The sequence below is a fragment of the Peromyscus maniculatus genome, chromosome 6, assembly GCF_049852395.1.
Source record: "Peromyscus maniculatus bairdii isolate BWxNUB_F1_BW_parent chromosome 6, HU_Pman_BW_mat_3.1, whole genome shotgun sequence".
Taxonomy (NCBI): Eukaryota; Metazoa; Chordata; class Mammalia; order Rodentia; family Cricetidae; genus Peromyscus; species Peromyscus maniculatus.
The window spans coordinates 86,777,333-86,798,236 of NC_134857.1; the positions used below are offsets into that span (position 1 = coordinate 86,777,333).

The following is a 20,904-nucleotide window of genomic DNA, read 5'->3' on the forward strand; positions in this document are numbered from 1 at the left end:
GTTTGGATGGAGGAAAGAGAAGGGAGAAATGCTACAATTATAATAAATTTTTAAAAATTTTAATAAAGAATGAAAGTAAAGAAGAATAACAGTTAGGAGCCTAGTGCAGCTTGTCAAACATATTGTTCCAAAAGTTGAAAGGTGGATGCAGAACAATGCTCATGATTTCCATGCAGATCTGAGTACCAGACCAGCCAAGAATATATAGATATAACATATCTAATAAAACAACCAACCAAATCAACAAAGTAATCTCTGCGCTTGGAATGCTGAGACTCATGAAACTAGAAATGGAACCATAAAGACGGAAATTTTTTTTAAGGAAAGGGGATGTAAATGATAATAAAATGCATGTGACCCAAAGGAGAATACTGAGGGCAGAAGGGTATGAACATGAAGGAGGGGCAGAGAGAAGAAGAAAGGAGCAGGAGAAGAGACTCAAAAGCAAGGAGTGGGCAGTGTGGGGTAGAAGTAAAGAATATATACTTTGAAACTCAAGTCTGAGATAATGTATGAAAAAACATCTTATACTTCACAGTCAGGAACTGCCTGGGGTAAGCTCTGCTACTACTTTGCTGATGGCTTCAGAAAAGGCATTTAAAATATCAGTAATTACATGAAATATACATGGGCTAAATAATCTAGCTATGAGTCAAAAGTCATCAGTGAAAGTTATCACCAAAGCTAATGTGCCACTATTGAAAATATCTTTCTGGGCCCATCATTATTGTAGCTCGTAAGCCTTACAAAAGAACTATTGATTACTCTTCTCCCCAGGCAGGTTGCATAGCACCCTCCAAACCTACGAGAGATAATCCTCAGGAAGGAGCCTTCCAGGTCAGTTTCAGGTTATTTCCTCCAAATTCTGTGTCCAAAGTTTGTTGTGTCTTAGTAATGGGGTATTACCTTCAAGTTCTGGCAAGCAATTAAAGGTGATGACAATCAACTATATTTTGGGGGTCCACTTGTATTTCCCCAAATAATAACTTGAAGGGATGTTTGCCATGCTTGGCACTGAAGTTTTTGTTACATAGTCCTTGGCTTTTGTAGGAAATAATACTACTCTGTGTTGGGTAATGCCATTAATATACACAGACACACACATGTACACAGTGAGTGAAGTTCTGAGTAAATGTGGATTATTAGACATGGCCACAACCATAGCAAAGGACCTGATACCACAATCCTACGTAAGTGGCAAAGTGTGGTGATATTTTGTTTATGCTCTAACAAATAAAGTTTGCCTGGAGACCAGAGTGCAGAGCTAGCTCTAGTTAACCATAGAGGCCAGGCAGTGGTGGCATACACCTTTAATCCCAGCACTTGGGATGAGGAAGCAGAAAGATCAGGAGTTCAAGGTAACCCTGGGCTACATGAGATTGATTCAGTCTAAAAGAGAAATAGAGCCGGGTGGTGTAGGCTCACACCTTTGATCTCAGCACTTGGGATCTTATGCCTTTGATCCCAGTACTTGGAAGGCATACACCTTTAATCCCAGCATTAGGGAGGTGGAGACAGGAATATAAGGCAGGAGGAGACAGGAGCTCAGCCCCCTTTCCATCTGAGGATTTGGTATAGGTAAGAAGTGTCTCTAGTGGCTGGCTCATTTACTTCTCTGATCTTTCAGCATTTATGCCTATATCTGATTCCGGGTCTTTATTAATAAGGCCAATTAACATTAATGCTACATCTGTTTTCCAACTTTGAGGCACAAATTCATGAAAAAGCTTCTTGCCTGTGGCTTTGCAGCCACCTGCACAGGCCAGAGCCACACATGGCTGGAGTCACTACCCCACTGGCTAGGTTTTCCTCTCTTTTTTTCCCCTAAGCCTCTGAGCAAGTTTGGGATTTTCTTTCTGTTTCAGCCTTTGCAACAAACTCCACAGGTGTAAGAGCTCAATATGTTGCCAATATTAGGCCCTCACCTCCAGCCATCTCTGACTTCCACAGTAAATAGAAACCAAATTAAGAAGCTAGACAAATTGTAATTGAATCGTTGGCTTTTGAAAATGTTAATGCAAAAGATAAACAAGAAAAACACAGCCATTCATAGGGAGATTCCCAGGGACAGAAACCTTAACTACTTGAAGACCCTGGCACCAGTGGCAGACCAGACCTTGCCAAGTCCTACCCTAGGTATGGACACAAAACTAGTGGTCCCTTCATAATTTCAGGAGGGCCCCAGAGAAAGCCTTGGGTTGGTCTCCCTCCCAGAAATGTAAGGTATAGAGTTGGGAATGAGTTCACCAAAACTAAATATAAATGAAGAAACCACTGGTTTGTTTTCCCAATATTAAAAGACAGTTTGATTGACATGCGTGAACAATACTTATCCCAGAAGGCATGAGTTATTTAATGAAAATCTCAGTACCAGTCATGGGATCCCTTTCTATGAGTTACTGGTAGGGGTGCACCAAAGCACCTAAAACATTACAGGCAATTACAATTGCTCTTGGTTTCTCACCATAACTAAATGGTTAGATCCTTTGGCAAAGATACCCACTTTGGTTGTATGGCATCATGAAATCTATCTAAAACTGATCAGGAAACTGTCTCCCTGCTAGCTAGCTCCCATAGTGATGGAAGATATTAATCAGGCTGATGTAAAGAAAATACGTCAGTGGTCCTACCCAGTGCTGGACCCTACATGCTACAATACCAACCTGCCAGGCAAGTTGTGCCCACTGATGCAAAAGAAGCATGATTGTTCTGGTATAACAAACCACTTCCTGACTGGATTTGTGGCCTATACACAATAGGGATTTTATCCCTTGCATTGTAGATCTTATCAGAAACCCATCATTAGAACAATCATAGACACAAGAGGGATCCTACTGGAGTTGTTTCACTAGACATATTGTCAAACTGCCATTTGTGCTAGTTTCAGCCTTGGTCAGATAAATGCAGAGATGCATTAACTGGCCAAGGTGCTGAGGATCAGTGTGACTGTAAGTGCTTAGCTGTAGATTGGATATCTGTCTCAACATACCTGCATCCAAGACTCTGAAAACTTTGTGGAAGAGTAGGTAGAAAGAATGTAAGATAGCTGTGACATGCTGACTTTTAGATATAATGTGGAACACATCTATTAACAGCAGCAAAAGATCAAGCTAATCAAACTTTCATGTGGATGGAAGGTGTGTGGAGGCCCCACTTTTGGTGGAGGAGCTATCAGTAGCTTATGGCTGCTAACTGACAGAGAGTCACTTTCTTAAGGGCTATGGCTGCTGGGAGGTTGCTCATCTCACAGGGCATATTACAGTACCTATATGCATAGGATCAGAGCTAATTGTAGACAGGAGCACTAAAATAATAGCAATATTAGGAAAAGAAGACATAAAGGAGCAAGCAGTGTGATATGGATGAGATCAAAATTAATTATATAGATCTCTGTAATTATCAAATAAAAATAAAAATATTTTTAAAAGAATAAATAAATATGAGTTTGTGTTGAATTATCAAATAACCAAAGGCACTCGTGTTATGACTGCTGATTTTATTTTAGTACATTATATAGAATTAAGATGGTCCTAGAAAAGGGCAAAAAAGACTGTTTACAGCTCTGGGAAAAGGTAGCAGATAGTGTTTAAGTCTAGCTCAGCACTGTTGAATGGTCTTGAAGACAGATTCTTCCTGGCAGTTCTGGACAAGGATTTCACTCAGGAAGCTCCAGATGGTATTCTGTTATTTGCTACTGAGTAGCAACACAGGCTCCAAGTTCTGCCTCCCAACCCCACTGGCTGGAATAGCAGTAACTTTGCAACCTAAAACATATAGCATAATAACAAATAAAAAACATATAGATCCATGAGTTCCTGTGAGGAGGCTGGCTGCTCTTAGACAAGAGAAAAACGGGGCATAGAGGTGCTGGAGTACAATTAACTCAAGGATCCCTCAGATAAGATCAGAAATTTCAAGCAGTTATTATATCAAGCCTCCTCACCTCACAATTTAAAAAGTCAACTCCCTTTGCTAGATAGTTTTATGCCAACTTGACATAAGCTAAAGTCATTTCAGAGGAGGGAATCTCAATTAAGAAAATGTTTCCACAAGATGGAGCTGTGGGCAAGCCTATTGGGTATATTCTTAATTAGTGATTTATGAGGAATGGCCCAGCTCATTGTGGGTGGTGCCGTTCCTGGGTTTTTGGTCCTAAATTCTATAAGAAAGCATGCAGAGCAAGACATGGGGAGCAAGTCAATAAGAAACATTTCTCCATAGCTTCTGCATCAGCTCCTGCCTCCAGATTCCTGTCCCTCATGAGTTCCTGCCCTAGATTCCATGACAAACAGTAATGTGGAAGTCTAAGTCAAATAAAAACTTCCATCCCCAAGTTGCTTTTAGTCATCACAGCAATAGTGACCCTAAGACATTCCCCATATAAGACTTCCAAGAAATACCCACCGACCACTTAGTGTATACAAAACCTTTCTGGAGGATGTAGATATAAGTAATAAACAAATGCACTTTAAGAAAAAACATAGAATTAATATAGGCATTGGTAATTCCCATGGATGATAGATTAGGTTTATGTGATTACTGGCTAGTACTTCCTGTTAAATCTTCCCAAGGTGCTTAGCTGATCTAGAAACAAATAAGAAAACAATAAAAAACTAAGTAGTCCTGATTTCTTGTAGAGTAAAAAACTTGTGGCATGGTGATGAGCAGTTGGAGAAAATAGTAGAATATCACTGGGAAAGAGTATGGGAATGTCAAGGCTTCCTCTGAGTTGATGAAGGAATACTTAGATACCCTCATGCTCTTACTGTCACTTACTTGCACTGTGTACTTTGAGTACTTTCTTCAAGGTGGAGGTCAGGGGGAATCTACCTTGATCACAGAAAGAGCCATTAAAGTCATCCATATCAATAGCCCAGATCATGGCACCTCCAAAGCTGTTCTTCTTAAGCCACTGAGCCTGGTTAAGAAAAAAGAACAGCAGGTATCACTTGGTTTCTTGGGACTCAAAGTCAGGACCCAGAGCATCCAAGGGACTGACTTTACCTTGATATGAAAGCTCTTGATATTGTCATAGCCAACCCATTCATTACCATGGTAGGCATAGGGAACTTGTTGAGCAGCGTTCCAGACCTGAGTGGCTCCCTTTTTCAGGAATGTGCAAATCTTAAAGAGTAAGAATTTCAGATCCTTTAAATATTAATTCCATGTAAGAAAAAATGTGTATACATAGTTGATTTCCTTCCTTTTATTATCTCCACAAAGATTTCCCCAATTCTCTAATTGATTACATTTGTAGTTAAGAAGATTCAGATGTGTTTTATTTTGTGTACTGGATATCACACCCAAGGCCTTCCAATGGTAAGTAAGTGCTTTACCATTGATCTATATCTGCAGTCCTTTTTTTTGTTTGTTTGAGAGGGGATCATATAGCTTAGACTCACTTCAAAATGGTGATACTCCTACCTCTATTAAGCAATGGGTGTGAGGTACCATGCCTGCCAACTATATTAGTAATATATCACTGTACAGTATGAGCCCATTTTTATTACTAGAAATTGTAGCTAGGGCTGTATATGTCCTAGGCAAGAGATGAACAACTGAGCTATACCTCCATCTTAAGCTATTTTTTAAATGTTCACAGATGGTCCTTATTTTCAGTCTTTGGTTCTTTCTGTAATCCATGGAAATCTGAGATTTTTGGTTGTTTGTGTATTTATTTATGGAAATATACAAATGTACTTAAGAATATGGTATTCAAATTGAAAAGACAGTGTGTTACTAATTGGTTATCATTTCTGGTTACTTACAGATAATGGTATAAAAATTTAATTCCTTGAAATAATATTCTGCTTAGTGTAAGTAGGAGATAAAATGAAAATTCAGAATCAGCATTTTTTCAGTGTAAGTGCATGAAATCCATAGAGCACTTTTAGCCACCTACTGACCTCATGGTAGGCCCAGAGTCCGGTTTTCTTTGTGTAGGGTCCTGGATGGCCACCACGATTGCTAGGGGCACCAATTTCAGTTTTAGAGGAGTCACTCAGGATAAAGGTGTGTCCATATGCTGGGAATCCAACAATGAGCTTCTCAGGTGCTGCCCCATTTTTCTTCCAATTTTCCATGATGTATTTCTGCAGGGACAAAAGTTAGCTACAGGGCCCAAGCCACTGACAACCTATGATTAACTATTCTGGCTCTTCATTCTATCAGTTCAAATTTCTCTGTGTTAACTTAAAGGGGATGAGGTCATTTCTTCTAAAACATTTTGATGAATGTGAATATATGCTGAATTAGACATGATTGGTGACTTAAGAAGATGACGTTTGCATTAATTGTGTTGATTATGTACCTAAATCTCCATATGATTTGTCTCTTCACTTGTCTGTGCAGTATCTTACTATGTTGTAGAAGGCCTTGATCCCAGTTTCAGTTGGAGATTTGTAAAGGGGACTGTTTTCTCCAGTGTAGCCTTCCCAAGATCCATGGAGGTCATAGGTCATGAGTTGAATATAGTCCAAGGACCTGGGTAAGGGGAAAAAGTTCTTATAATCATTTCTTATGGCTATTCCCCATACTTACAGCAGAAAAACACCCTTTAAAAACCTCTGAGCAAAGTCTTTGGGCAGTAAGACATTCCAAAGATGAGAAAACTCTACTCACATTCTAGTAGTAAAATGTGCATCACTTACTGTGACAGTTGGGGGATCTCATAGCCGGATTTGATTGTGGGGACAACACCAGCAACTGAGGCAGTGACCAACAGCCTAGGCCTTTTATTCTTACTCCCCTCCTTCTCAAATGCTTTCCGTATTTCCTACAGAGTAACAAGGTATAAGATGATATTACTGGAATTAGTTTATCCCCTTAAATACATGTTGAAGTGCTTTTACATATTTTACCTTATTTTAGAATGTGAACATCTCAATAAAGTAATTGGGGTAGATGATGTTAATAAACTTTACAAATGTCTAATATTCACATATAATAGAGATTTCACACAAAGTCACACAGAAAGTTAGTAGTCATTCAAAACCAAGATAAAGGTCTTAAATATCTATCAATGCATCCCCTGCATCATCATGCTCTGGAACTACACTTGCTTTTATACCCTAGATCCAGCTTTCAGTTGTGAAGACAACTGGTTCAAATTATTCAACAGGAGACCTATTTCATGAGACTTATAGTCCCTCCAAAGTAACGGAGAAGGGAAAACAGCTGGAAGACAGATCACTTTCACTACCAGATGATAATTCCTTGGTATGTTCTGTGATTCAAATCCTATTTAGACTATTAGGTTTTACACTTACTACAACATTATTTTAGAGTATCAGAAATTATTTTAATAGAAGGGCTCAGAATATTGTTATGGAGATAGTAGTTAAAGTGACTAGGACATTCAACTGGGAGAAGCATTAAAAGCATGGTGCTTTAGTATCTTCAAATATTGAACCTGTACATTTCAGAATGCATTGTTTTATTCTCCATTGTGTCAATGGGGAAAAAATAGAACCGATGTCTGGAAATTATAAATATGACTGGAGTCCTCTTTTCTTGTTGTTGTTGTTTTTTTTTGTTTGTTTGTTTTTTTCGAGGCAGGGTTTCTCTGTGTAGCTTTGCGCCTTTCCTGGGACTCACTTGGTAGTCCAGGCTGGCCTCAAACTCACAGAGATCCGCCTGGCTCTGCCTCCTGAGTGCTGGGATTAAAGGCGTGCGGTACCACCGCCCGGCAACTGGAGTCCTCTTATAGCTAAGAGTCCAGATATTGTTTTTGATAATTAAAACTGTTCCATAAATTTTAAATTGCTACTTTAGAGCCTTCTTAAAATATATGCATGCACACATATAAAAATAGTTAAAATGGACTCACCCTATAAGGGAGCAATAATCCCCCTACTAGATACCACAAGATAATAAATAAAAAGCAAAATGTCAGGAATAAGTTATCTCTTTGGGGGTTGTTGGCTAGTGAGTTCCAACAGATTGGCTGCCCTCCCAACATTTTTGGCAAGACCTCATTCCAGAACACACTACATAATTATGTCATGTGGAGAAATCAAGAACATGGAGAAATCAAGCTAGCAAGCTTCATCCCTGCTAGATAGTTTTGTGACACTAGAAGGTGTTATCAATGTACTAAAGTGAAAAAATAATTACCACTCTTACCCAGCTGTGAACTCTGAGACTTACAGTAATGACAAAATGGATAAGGTATGCCTGACATGCCCACTGGTACACTTTCTAATTGGATTTAGGGCCAATTCCATAAGAAGAAAAAAACTCACACTCACCATCATTATTAAGACAAAAACAAAACAACAAAAAACTTGGAGATAGACAAGTCATAGACCCTTGAGAAGAATCTACCATTATTCTGCTAAATGGACATGGTATTAAACCAACTCTGAATAACCTATTGTTAGACCCATAGTTAATACATTTCCCAACCCTCATCAGAGAAGCTACTATTTATAGTAGATGGTTTAACACAGAGAACCACACTAGACCAAAGTGCAAAGAAGAAACTGTGGAATGCTTAACCTTAAGTGGGTCATCACAGCCCCTCCCCCAACAGTTCAGAGACCTTTCCAGAAGTAGGGTCAGAAAGAATTTGTGAACTTGAGATGGTGGATGACCACAAGGAAACATTGTTTTCTGCACAAGAAGGGCAAATACACATATTATTTCACAGAGATTGTGACAGCATGCATAGGACCTATATAAGCACAAGCTAGACAAAATTCCAGCATAGAGAGGAGCTAGACACAAAGTCAAAACCCTAGCTAAGGTTCTATTGGCAGATGATAGCCACTGGGATGAGGATAGTCAGTTTTCTTTAAGAGTGTAGATCCTAGTACATTGATCATGCTCCAACGAAAGGCCACACATCCAACAATATATAGGCAGAACCAATTGGACTGAGTGGGATTTTTTTTAATTAGGATGTAAAGTTAGTTGGGTAGGAATGGAGGGTAGATCTTAGAGGAGTTATAAGATAGCCAAATATGATTAAAACATACTATATGGAATTCTCAGGGAACTAATAAAAACAAGAAGAGCCAGTGGGGAAAGAAAGAGTAAGCTGGCTTTTCCCATGGTGCCTGATTACCATGTAACACATTCAGAATTTGGCTGATGATCTTGGGTTTGGACTAATATAAAAATGTGAATCTGTCTTCAAAGAGTAACCATAAAATCTACATGGCTACCTTTACTTTTATTGTCCCATTTATTTTTTTCTTTTTGGTGATAACCTACCTTAGCTGATGACTTCAGTACAATGTATCTAGTCAAATACTTTGGCATGAACTCCAGGTGGGTATTCATCCTATGCCTTTAGACTATTCCAGATACATAATACTCATGTTGAGAGATAGTTCTTATTTACAATCCACTTCTCTTTCTCCATTTACCATGTTACTTAGCAACATCCAATTTATTCCTCAATGCTAGAAACTTAAGACTCCTCCACAGTTTAGATTTCAAAATAATTGATCATTCTTGATAATTTTTATTCTGTTTATATTTCTGTTCATATTCTGCCTTCAGTGTTAAGAGCCATTGTTGGGGCGCTGATCACTTCTTGTTTGATTTCATCCAAAACCTCCCTATATTTTATTTACCTCTTCAGCTCTAATTTTCTTCCCTGCTTGAATGTCAGACCATTCTTGCAAAAAGAAAATTTCATCATATTTATATACTGTGTCAAGTCCTAAAATTCCTCCATTGTCTTGAGGATAAATTTCAGATTTCTTGGCCTAATATCCAAGTTTCCACATGATTTTATTATTTTCACCTCTTCAGTCTCACATGCTTGAGTCTCACATGTTCTCACAGATTCATCCATACACGTAATGCAATCCCCATGTATTATTAATTTAATGACATCAGGCTATTTTCATCACTGAGATAAACTATTGTATGCAGTATAGTGGCATAGTCTTAGGCATTTGAACAGGTCCCTAGTCAGTGATCTGTTTGGAGATGTTAAGATGGTACAGCCTTGATAGAAGAAAGTCATCAGGCTGGACTTTCAGATTAAAAGCCGTGTCTACTTCAAATTTTCACCCCCTGCTCCATGCTATGGTTCAAGATGTGAGCTCTCATAACACTCTGCCTGCCACCATGCCTGCTGCCTACTGCCATGCTGTCCACACCTTATGGACTCTAACTCTCTGAATCTGTAAGGAATAAAAAACCTTTGTCATGGTATTTTACCATTTTATTACAGCAACAGAAAATAAATAGTACCTAGGAAAGCCCTTTTTAATCTTTCCATGAACATTTAGGTAACTGTGTAGTATGTTATTTATTGTGCCTTATATTTATTTATCATGTCATTTATCAAAATATTCTGCAATTATTATGTTTCAATAATTTTTATTGATTCCTTGAGAATTCCATGCAATATCTTTTAAACATATTAATTTAACTCTCTCCACTTCTCCCAGACCCTCCTACACCTTCCTGTTTGTCCATATTCATGTTCTCTTTCATGCTACACAAAACAAAGCAAAGAGTCCAGTTTGTATGGCCTAACTACTCTTGCACACAGAGCCTGCTTTGGAATGTGGTTGATATACCCAGTGTTAAATTAAGGAAAATTTACTTTCTCTCTTCTAGAACCTGTGAATTATATATGGCTCCTTAGCTAGGAATGTGATTTTATGCCCACTTCATGTCTTCTCTGCTAGAATTTTGTCTGGCTTGAGCTTTTGCAGTTCTTGGACATGCTGTCACAGTCTCTGAAAGTTCATATGTATATCAGCCTTGTGTCCATAAAACTGTTTCCTCAAAATCATTTACCACCTATGGCTTTTAGAATAAATATGCCCCCTTCAATTTTGGGTTTCTATGTTAATTACCATTTACTCCAAAAAGAAGCTTTCCTTATGAGGGTTAAGTGATGCACTCTCTATGGATATAGCAGTGTGTCGTTAGGAATCACTTTGTTACTATGTTCATTTAGTGACATAACTGTAGTTGGTCATCCCATAGGGGCCATGACCTATTTACTCAGGTTCTTGGCCTCTTTGACATTGTCTGACGTGGGCTCTTTCTCATGAATCAGGTCTTAAATTCAATCAAAAATTGGTTCATTACTCACATAACATTCATGTCACTATTGAATCAGTGGGGATATCTTGAGGACAGGTTATTACTGTCCCTTGCATGGGAGATTAATGATTAATTATTTTCTCTGAGGGTTTGTATAGCACGTTCAAGAACTATGAATACTAGCCAGCAGGAATGAATGTCCCATCTGAGTGCCACCTAGATTTCTCTATGCTGTATGACTCAAGATTGTGGTAACTTCACCAATAAGGTTTTTACCATAAAGTTGTCAAGTGTAACCAATAGTATTGGCAATAGACTGCAATGTTTGGGAAGTTTGTGGGAACCACTGGGCAACAACTCAAAAAGATGTTTCTCATTTCTGGTATTGGAGGCTTGTATTTGGTAGCATATGATCTTAGGTGAGTTATTGTATTGTACACCTCCATTATATGGTAACCCTACTTCATGTGTGTGGTGGGGTTTTCTCTCTCTCTCTCTCTCTCTCTCTCTCTCTCTCTCTCTCTCTCTCTCTCTCTGTGTGTGTGTGTATGTGCGTGCATGTGTGTGTGTGTGTGTGTGTGTGTGTGTGTGTGTGTGTGTGTGTAATACTTGTGTTAACCAAATGAAAAAATGTTAAGATAAAATCAGTTACTGGTCTTAAACATACGTGGTCAGGGGCTGAAGGGATAGCTAATCAGTTAAGAGCACTGGCTGCTCTTCCAGACGTCATGAGTTCAATTCCCAGCTTCTACATGGTGGCTTTCAACTGTCTACAACTGTAGTCAGTGGGATCCAGTGCCCGCTTCTATTGTACAAAAGTAGATTCAGACAACACACACACACACACACACACACACACACACACACACACACTTCTTGTGTTTTAAGAAAGCATGTGGTGAAAATGACTACCACATAGCTTTTTGAATGAAGTAATGATAAATAAGGATCTTTCCAATACTAAGACTCTATAAATCTAAATTTATGTCTAGTTTTGTTGGAAAAGACTTGGAAAGACTGTTTCCTCAAAATCATCCACCACTTACGGTGTTTAAAATAAACCTGCCTCCTTCAGTTTTTGGTTTCTGTGTTAATTACCATTTACTCCAAATAGAAGCTTCCCTTATGAAGGTTAAGTGATGCACACTCTGTGGCTATAGCAGTGTGTTGTTAGGAGTCACTTCGTTACGATGCTTGCTTAGTAAAATGATTGTAGTCAGTTGTCCCTTAAGGGCCATGACTTATTTACTCAGGCCCTTAGCCTCATTGACATAGGCAGGTGTGAGTTCTTTGGAAAGAGATAGCTTTGAATTTTCTAGGAATGAAAAAAGTTATTCCTGCTTTACTTACCTGTATAAGGACAGTAAAGAGATGCTTGTTCCTAGGAGGGCTTCCATGACAGCCAGGGTACTGCCAAGATAAGTTCAGTCCATCAAATGCATACTTTCGCAGGAATTTGATAACTGAAGTAATGAAAGACTGACGGCTCTCAGGAGTAGAGACCATGGTGATAAAACTAAGGAAGACCCAGAGCAATCATAATAAGGCATCAGGAATCTGAACACACTAGAATACAAATGTTTGATTGATAAATATCTGCCTCTGAGAACTTCATCATGACCTTCCTGCAGATTAAATCAATTCTCTGGGTTTCTCTTGGCATCCTGGTATAATCCCTGCTTTTGGAAGACTTTCAATTTATTTTATTATTACCGATTCTAAATTTCTTTGGAATTTGGAGCTGAAGTTTTCCTGGTCCTGCCTGGCCCACAGTCAGGACAAATCTCTCCCACTTCCACTGTGTGTCCCCCAAGTAAACACACAGAGATGCTTATATTATTTGTAAACTGTATGGCTGTGGCAGGCTGCTTGCTATCTGTTCTTATGTCTTAAATTAACCAATTGCTATAAATCTATACTTGCCACATGGCTTGTGGTTTACGGGTATCTTACATCATACTTCTCCTTGTGGCGGCTAGCCACGTCTCCCTGCCTCAGCCTTCAATGATCTTATTGTCTTGAAAGCAGCTAACAAAGCTCAGCATGTTTGGCCTTTAAATAGTTCCCAAGTTCATGTGCTCTCAAAAAAGTCTTATTATTTGTGCATCCTCATTTCTTTTTACTTCTTTTGGAAATAAAGAGCAAAAGCATTCCAGTTGCTCCTCTGGCTTTGTATTCTAAGATATTTTAAGAAGGAGGTTTGTGAGCACTCAGGTGACAAAAGCTTAGGGGATGGAGTACCAGAATATCCATTCAAATTTAAATGTGAAATACACACTACTCTTTCCAATGTCTTTTAGTTAGTATTGAAGTTCCAGTATAAAAATTTATCTAGTTAACATATTCATTTAGTAGACACCCTTAGTACTCTATGTAATATTGGAAAGTGTAAGGAGACAGAGAGCATGCAGTACTAGCTTGTCTTCAACGGTAAATAAATTAGAATCTCTCTGCAGAGGACTTACGGGGCAGCTCTAAAGTTCCAGCATCCAATGGACAGAAGTGTTTTCAGCTGGTTGTTCCTTTAAAAGAACAGAAAAGAGAAAATTCAAATTCAAAATGGGTCCTACGATTTAAAACGGCACTGTTTGTAATATTGGACCTGTTCATCTTACTCGTTCTTGTCATGGTATGATAAAAATAAATTTGCAAACCATTTTTCCCACTACTGGAACTTTTGTTACAAAATATTTTTGAATTGCCATTATCCTAAATAGCACCAATGTCACCTGCACAAATCTAACCTAAAGTACAGGGTTTTGTAAGTTAATACTTTTATTTTTGAGATTATAATATAAATATGTTCCCTCCTCTTTCCTCTTTCCAAATCCTCCCATATACACCTCCCTATTCTCCTTCAAATTCATGTCCTCCTTTTCACCAATTGCTATTGTATACTCTTATATGTATGTGTATGTATGTATGTATGTATGTATGTATGTATGTATGTGTGTGTCTAAGTAGTTTTTTTAAAGAATGTCATACATGAGCACTGTGTCTACATCTCTCCCATCTGTTCCTCTCCCCACTCCAATTCCTCCCATGCTTGTCCTCCACAATTCATGCAAAGAAAAGCCTGGACAATATTTCTACTGCTTACAACTTAACAGCTCAATTAGCTCAAATCCTGTTCAATGAAATAAAATGGTAGATCTCATTTGAGATATATGTTTATGTTTTCAGTATCAATGACAATTAATTCAAATTCAGTGGGTGGGAAATACACACATTCTTGGGAATAGTGGTTCTAAAATATCAATTTCCAAACTGCAAGTTTCATGAGAAGACAACACTAAAGTTTTAGGTGCATTGCATCTTCCTCCTTGGGATTCTGAGTCTGTTGTGCTGGAAAAAGGACTCACATATTATGGGGTAATCTGTGATGCAAGAAATCTAAAAGAGGTTATCCCATTATAAATAATAGCTTAAATTCTAGCTGTATCCATGTATGTAAAATTCTAGCTGTATGCATGATAATGCCATTAATCATGGTAGTAGTTGCCTGTCTTCCTTGTCTTATGTGAATCATGTGAATATACTGAACAGATCTGTAAATTCCAAGATACCAGGAATTCTTCCATTTTTCATAAAAGATGATTCTATTAAAATCCAGAAAACTTCTGATTGTTGAGTTATTTCATGTCTAATTTATACTTTGTTCAACCTCTTTCTTTCTGATGTAATTAACTGAGATCATGGAGTTTTTTACTGATTAAAAACACCAAGAAAGGAATAAAATAGCTAATTTTTAAAATACTAAGCAGAGTAGGTGATACACATTATGCACATATTTATCTGCAGGTAGAATTATGAAATTGGACTACTACCTCACATCATATGTAAATACTAAGCCAAAATAGATTAAAGACACAAACATAAGTTGTGAAACTATCACACTACCTGAAAGGGGGTAAATCTGCACAACTGTGACCACAACAGTGACTTTTTAGAAAGATCCCCAGGACACCAGCAAGAGAAGGAAAGATGTTCATTGGGGCTATATCATACTGCATCTTCTCACAGCAAAGGAGACACAATTAACAGACCAAGGAGACAGACTAGAGCACAAGAGAAAATATTTGGAAACCATTTATCTGGTAAATGGTTAATATTCAGGAATATCAAGAAGGTATATTTCAGGAATCAAAGCCTCTGAGAATAAACAACCTGAGTGAAAAATGCGTTAAAATCATGACTGGACATTTTTTAAAACAAAACAAAACACTGATAAGTGTACGGAAAAAGTAACTTAAGACCATACAAATCAGAGTTAATTTGATTAAAACCATATTGAAATGTTGCCTTCACCTGCTAGAATAACCATAATAAAAATATAAAACATAACTATATTGTCAAAGAAATCTAAAAAGAAAACACTTCGTTGCTATTGGTACAGATTTAATATAGCCAATAGGGAAATAATATAAATAATCCTTTAAACGTTACTAATAGAATTGTCATTAAATCCAGAAAGTTGACAAGTTGGATCCTTTCCAAAGAATATGAAATAAGTATGTTGAAGATATGGTGCTGATACTGTAAAATTCACAATATGTAAGGTATGAAGTTGTCTATTGTGTCCTCTGGTGAATAAGTAGACAGAAAGTACATGCTACATATAAGCATTGAAATTAAACCATAAAAAGAATGAAATATGTCATTTATAACAGCAAGTGTAAACACAGAGGACATGCGGGTGCACAAAATAGGTGACACACAGCAAGACAAGCAGTGCATGAGTGAACTCTTGAATATTTAAACTCAAACGTAGAACAGATTGGTACTTATCATGACCTGATTAGGGGAAAGAGGATTACATTAGGAATATGTGCAAGAAGTACAAAATCTCATTGATTTAGGAAATATAAATTCAATATGCCACATTTATACCACATGGTGCTTATAGTATATAATAATAAGCAGCATTTTGGAAACTTTAAACAGACTTGAATATTAAAAATAGAAGTGTTCAAGGGCAGGAAAGATGCCTCAGTGGGTAAATGTGCTTGCCATCAAGTCTGATGACCTCAGTTCAATTCCCAGTGCCCACATGTGAAAGGAGAGAGCTGACTCCTGCAAGTTGTCCACTGACCTCCACATATGTGCTGTGGCATGCCTGTGAACATTCATTCATATCTACAGACACAATAAATAAATATAATAAAATTTTATACATGTGTTCAAGATAATATATACATTAATTACCTCAAGAACAATTTCATAATATATAAATGTTTCAAAATATTATGGTTTTAGTCATAATATGTGTCATTTTGTGGAAATGAAAGGCATCAACTGAGCAACTGAGACTCTATTTCAAATTCATCAACTCTGTACTATTAAAGAGCATTGACGTGACAACTATTGACCCCAAAGACACCAAATTACACACCTTCTCTTTCTCTTACCTTTTTTTCAAGTCATTAAAGTCTTTGTAGTCATCCAAGGCTTTCGATTGGGTCGTGGTGATATTGTTTTTCCACATCCCAGTAAAGGAATAGATTAAGTGAGTACACAGGCAGGGGTCAATGTCATTGGGCTTAATACCTTTCACATCTGACTGATAGTGAGCCCAGGTGTTGAAGTAACACATCAGCTGGTAGGCAGAGCCTGTGAGAGGTGAGGAATAAGGATAACAGCCTTTTGTTAATGCTGATAACCTGTGTTCATAGTTTTCCCTTGCTTCCTTCCTTTCCTGTAACTCAGATGCCTGATTTCTGGGTAGAAGTGATTGTGAAAACTCCCACAGACTAACCCATAACTCCAATTTAAGAACAGTAACTGATTTAAAGTAGCTTATGTTCAATTTTGGAAAACTCACTGGGGGTTTGGTTTTCTTAGATTTGTAATAACAGGGGTCCAGTTGTCATGTAGAGCTATGTGGTGACTGATTTCTAGCTCTCTGGTGGCCATGCTGTACATGATGGCAGGGACAATAGAACTGAAACAGTACACTCTCTGCTAAGTAAACCCATCTCATTTCCTAGTATATGTTTTTTCTTGGTAAGGTGTTTTTCAAAAATAAATATTAGAATGTAATTTAATAATCACCTATATTAAGAATAATATTGGATTATAAGTAATTTATGGAGATCTGAGGCTTTGTTAATAATAAAATATACATTCAATGACTTACCCAGCTGGACATTCAGTAGGAGGACATTGAGACCTAGAAACACAGAACACATTTACCTGCTATTCACTAGGATCTAACTCAGAAGCTTGTGGGCTGCTCTGCTTATTATAGATTGTTACATCCTCGGCAATGGTTTTGAGCTGTACCAAGTGGTGATCCTTTTTGCAAATACACCCTCCAACCTGTTCTTTCGCTACTCAGAACTAGCCATAAACCTGTATTTCATCTTCCATGTAATTCTTCTTGTTGAATATAAGGGCTCTAGAAGATGGATTGGCTGAAAATACAGTAAAAATGAAGCATCAAATATATTTATATGACAATTAGTGAGTACTTAGCCAGAAGGCAAGGTGACAGTTTCAAGAAAAGAAACCATCTCAATATTTAGACAGAAGTATGCCCTTGGCCTTCAGAAAAACACCTAAAATGCATGTGACTGTTCCTCTTTTGCTCTGTTCTGCATTATTATTTGCTAAATCAGTTTTAGCTGTAGACTTTACACAGTACATTTAAATTCTTCTTTGGGCCCCCTCTAAAATTCTTTCAGAATTTCACCCATGTGGTAGTTTGAATGTAATTGGTCCCCATAATCTCTGAGGGAGTAGCATTATGACTTTGTTGGAGTGGGTATGGCCTTGTTGGAGGAAGTATGTCACTGTGAGGGCTGGCTTTCAGGTTTCCTAGGCTAAGGATACCACCCAGTGTCTCAGTTGACTTCCTGTTGCCTACAAGATGTAGCACACTCATCTCCAGCACCACATCTGCCTGCATACCACCATGCTTTCCACAGTGATGATAATGGACTGAACCTCTGAATCTGTAAGCAAGCTACCTCAATTAAAAGTTTTACTTTATGAGAGTTGCAGTGATCATAGTGTCTTCTCACAGCAATAAAAACCCTAAATAGCCGGGCGCATGCCTTTAATCCCAGCACTCGGGAGGCAGAGGCAGGCGTATCTTTGTGAGTTCGAGGCCAGCCTGGGCTACCAAGTGAGTTCCAGGAAAGGCGCAAAGCTACACAGAGAAACCCTGTCTTGAAAAACCAAAAAAAAAAAAAAAAAAACTAAATAATACAACCTGCTGTGGGATGTTAATGTATGTCCTGTGGGAGCCCTTCTTGGGTTCTTTATGGCGTTGCCCAGCAGATTTGCATAGAGGATGATTAGGACCATGGGCCTGAGTGCAGGTGTTTGAGATGGTCTGCACTTGGCTGTACTGGGGGATGGTCTGTATGTCAAGTTGCTCTGATTAGTCAATAAATAAAACCTGATTGGTCGTGGCTAGGCAGGAAGTATAGGCGGGACTAACAGAGGAGAAATAAAAGAACAGGAAGGCAGAAGGAGAGGCTGCCAGCCACTGCCAGGACAAGCAGCACGTGAAGATGCTGGTAAGCCACGAGCCACGTGGCAAGGTATAGATTTGTAGAAATGCGTTACTTTAAGATATAAGAACAATTAACAAGAAGCCTGCCACGGCCATACAGTTTGTAAGCAATATAAGTCTCTGTGTTTACTTGGTTGGGTCTGAGCGGCTGTGGGACTGGCGTGTGACAGAGATTTGTCCTGACTGTGGGCAAGGCGGAAAACTCTAGCTACAACAACCCATAACTCTTTAACAATTCTCTAACCTGTCTTGAGACTTCTACTAGAAAATTATTATTATGTTTATTACTTCAATCTGAGAATACTTTACCAAACTGCTTAATGAGCCTAGTGCTAAATTGGCCTTCAATGTCTCCTCCTTCTCTCCCCATGATGTTCAAGATTAATGCATTATTTAAAGTGTAAATATAGCCACGTTTCTTCTTTAAAAGTCATTAAGTGGGTTTTCATAAACATTGAAATGATTTTTTAAAAGAAAAAAATACAAATTCACTCTACTCAGGGACCACATGTTCAAATCTGCCTCTCATTCCAAAGATTGGATGATTTTAGCCTTCCAACATACAAAGCATCATCTAAAGCACAGAATTAGATTTCTCCTGGAGTTTTGAGATGTTTCATATGAAGGCTCTTGCAAAACCCTCTGGAATGATGCTAGAGGAGCTATGATGTAAGACTCAAGATGCTGCTACTCAGCTTTAACACAATACATTTTCTTTTGACAGGCTCTCACTTTAGAACTTAGGCTGGCTGTATCCTAGAGTTTCTTCTGCCTCAGGATCTTGAGTCCTAGAATTATAGTCTTGGACCATCATCAAGCTGAGAAGACCACTATTACTCTGACTATTTTACAGACTAAGGTTGATGTTTCATTTTTTTGAAAGTTCTGAATTTCAGCAAAGTTTGGAAACTACAGATTTAGTGCAGCTAATACATTTTTGAAATACCTAAAACATCTATAAAATCATGCTGTATAAATGTCTAAATTTCTAAGAGTTACACTTTATATCATCACTGACTCAGGAAGACTATACAGGATAATTAAGGAATAATTCTGAGTAGCTGCATACACAGTTTGGCCACAGTACTTCTGATCTTCATCTTAGACAAAGCTATTCTACAGACATAATCAAGTAAATAAATATAAAACTAGAAAGAAAGAAACCTAGTTCAATCAACAGAGGGAAACCATGCCTGGAAACATGGCCAACTACTCAGGGCTAGTGAAATCCTGAACCTTGGAGGAAAGCATCCAGCTTCCACTTTGCTAAACCAGCATGTTTTCTAAATACATTATATTATCCTTCTACCCACAGTTAAGTGTGGTTCTTACCTCTCATTAAATAAACATTTCCTTGCAGCAAATTGAGACCATTACAGAAAATCACAACTGGTAATTGATCAAAATGCAGAGAACAATTGACCATATGGTGCCCAGCCCTAACTGATGCATCTATAATATAACTCTTGTATCCAGGTCTCAAGGATTATAGTAGAAGATGGGGTAGAAAGATTGTAAAAGCCAGAGGATCAGAAAGATTTCTGTGAGATTTCCTCTTCTAGAAATGTCAGATTAACTACACCCATGAAGTCTCATCTATATGGATGCCTGAGAAAGAGTACCAATATAAATGCTAACATAAAAGGGGGTAATTTTACCTGGTCTCAACCCTACACAAAGAACTACAGCCAACCAACAAATGCTGAGAGTAAGAGAAAATAGTCTTCCCAGGGGAAATTGTTAATCCAATAACAAGCAGTCAGCACAAACATCATATACATATCAATATCATTTAAAAATAATAATGAAGAAATCAGGTAAGAAGTCTCTACATATGATTACATACTCACCAATGATGAGAATGAGTTTGGACATGGTTGCCCTCAGTACTGATCCAGCACAGTCTTTATTAGTTTTATATAGCATTTTTATCCCTAGTAATCACAAAAATTTTCAAATAAAAATGTTTACTAGACTACATATGTGGTTAATTGGTAAATCAACAGCTCTCAGCTACTGATTCTGCTTTTAATACCATGCCTCCTAGCAGGAGGTAGAGTCTACATTTACACAAAGTACTGCCATGTCTAATAACCTTTTCTCTACATCCCAAGGCTGGTAAACATCTCTTAAGATACAGCAATCAGGTTTTAGTTCACAGAATTTTCATACCTGGCATCAAAGCATGTTTCTATTGGCAGATAAACAACAAAAACCTTTGGAAGTTATTAGCTCTGCTTAAACTGTGTTTGTCCCAGGAATTATTCACATGTAATTTATATGGTCATGCCTAAAAACTTTCCCTTTCCCTATTGAGAGTTCACTTTCTCAACATTCTGTCCACAATTATTCTTTGGAATAGGCAAGAT

The 20,904-nt window shown here is 37.9% G+C and overlaps 1 protein-coding gene across 3 annotated transcripts; it reads right to left on the reverse strand.

Moving 5' to 3' along the window:
- Positions 1–3,483: 3,483 nt before the first annotated feature.
- LOC102921824 (chitinase-like protein 3) lies at positions 3,484–20,639 on the reverse strand. 3 transcript variants are annotated; one of them, XM_042280280.2, is made up of 11 exons: positions 20,386–20,639; positions 17,153–17,185; positions 16,425–16,626; positions 13,482–13,538; positions 12,367–12,532; positions 6,651–6,775; positions 6,360–6,483; positions 5,907–6,092; positions 5,005–5,124; positions 4,831–4,918; positions 3,484–3,764 (listed from the first exon to the last, which is right to left on the reverse strand). In XM_042280280.2, exons 1-11 carry the CDS (start codon positions 20,459–20,461, stop codon positions 3,685–3,687), a joined length of 1,257 nt encoding a protein of 418 aa, XP_042136214.2. In that variant the 5' UTR covers positions 20,462–20,639; the 3' UTR covers positions 3,484–3,684. The 3 variants fall into 3 exon arrangements, with proteins under 3 accessions (XP_042136214.2, XP_042136213.2, XP_042136216.2); XM_042280279.2 differs by having other exon boundaries at positions 4,777–4,918; XM_042280282.2 differs by lacking the exon at positions 5,005–5,124 and having other exon boundaries at positions 3,568–3,764; positions 4,777–4,918.
- Positions 20,640–20,904: the final 265 nt, after the last annotated feature.

Coding starts and splice junctions, on each gene's coding strand:
- LOC102921824 (XM_042280279.2), bottom strand. CDS start 20,461: ATGCTATATAAAACTAATAAAGACTGTGCTGGATCAGTACTGAGGGCA. Junction 17,186..20,385: donor CAAACTCATTCTCATCATTG/GTGAGTATGTAA, acceptor CTGTGTTTCTAG/GTCTCAATGTCCTCCTACTG. Junction 12,533..13,481: donor TGGAACTTTAGAGCTGCCCC/GTAAGTCCTCTG, acceptor GGTCTTCCTTAG/TTTTATCACCATGGTCTCTA.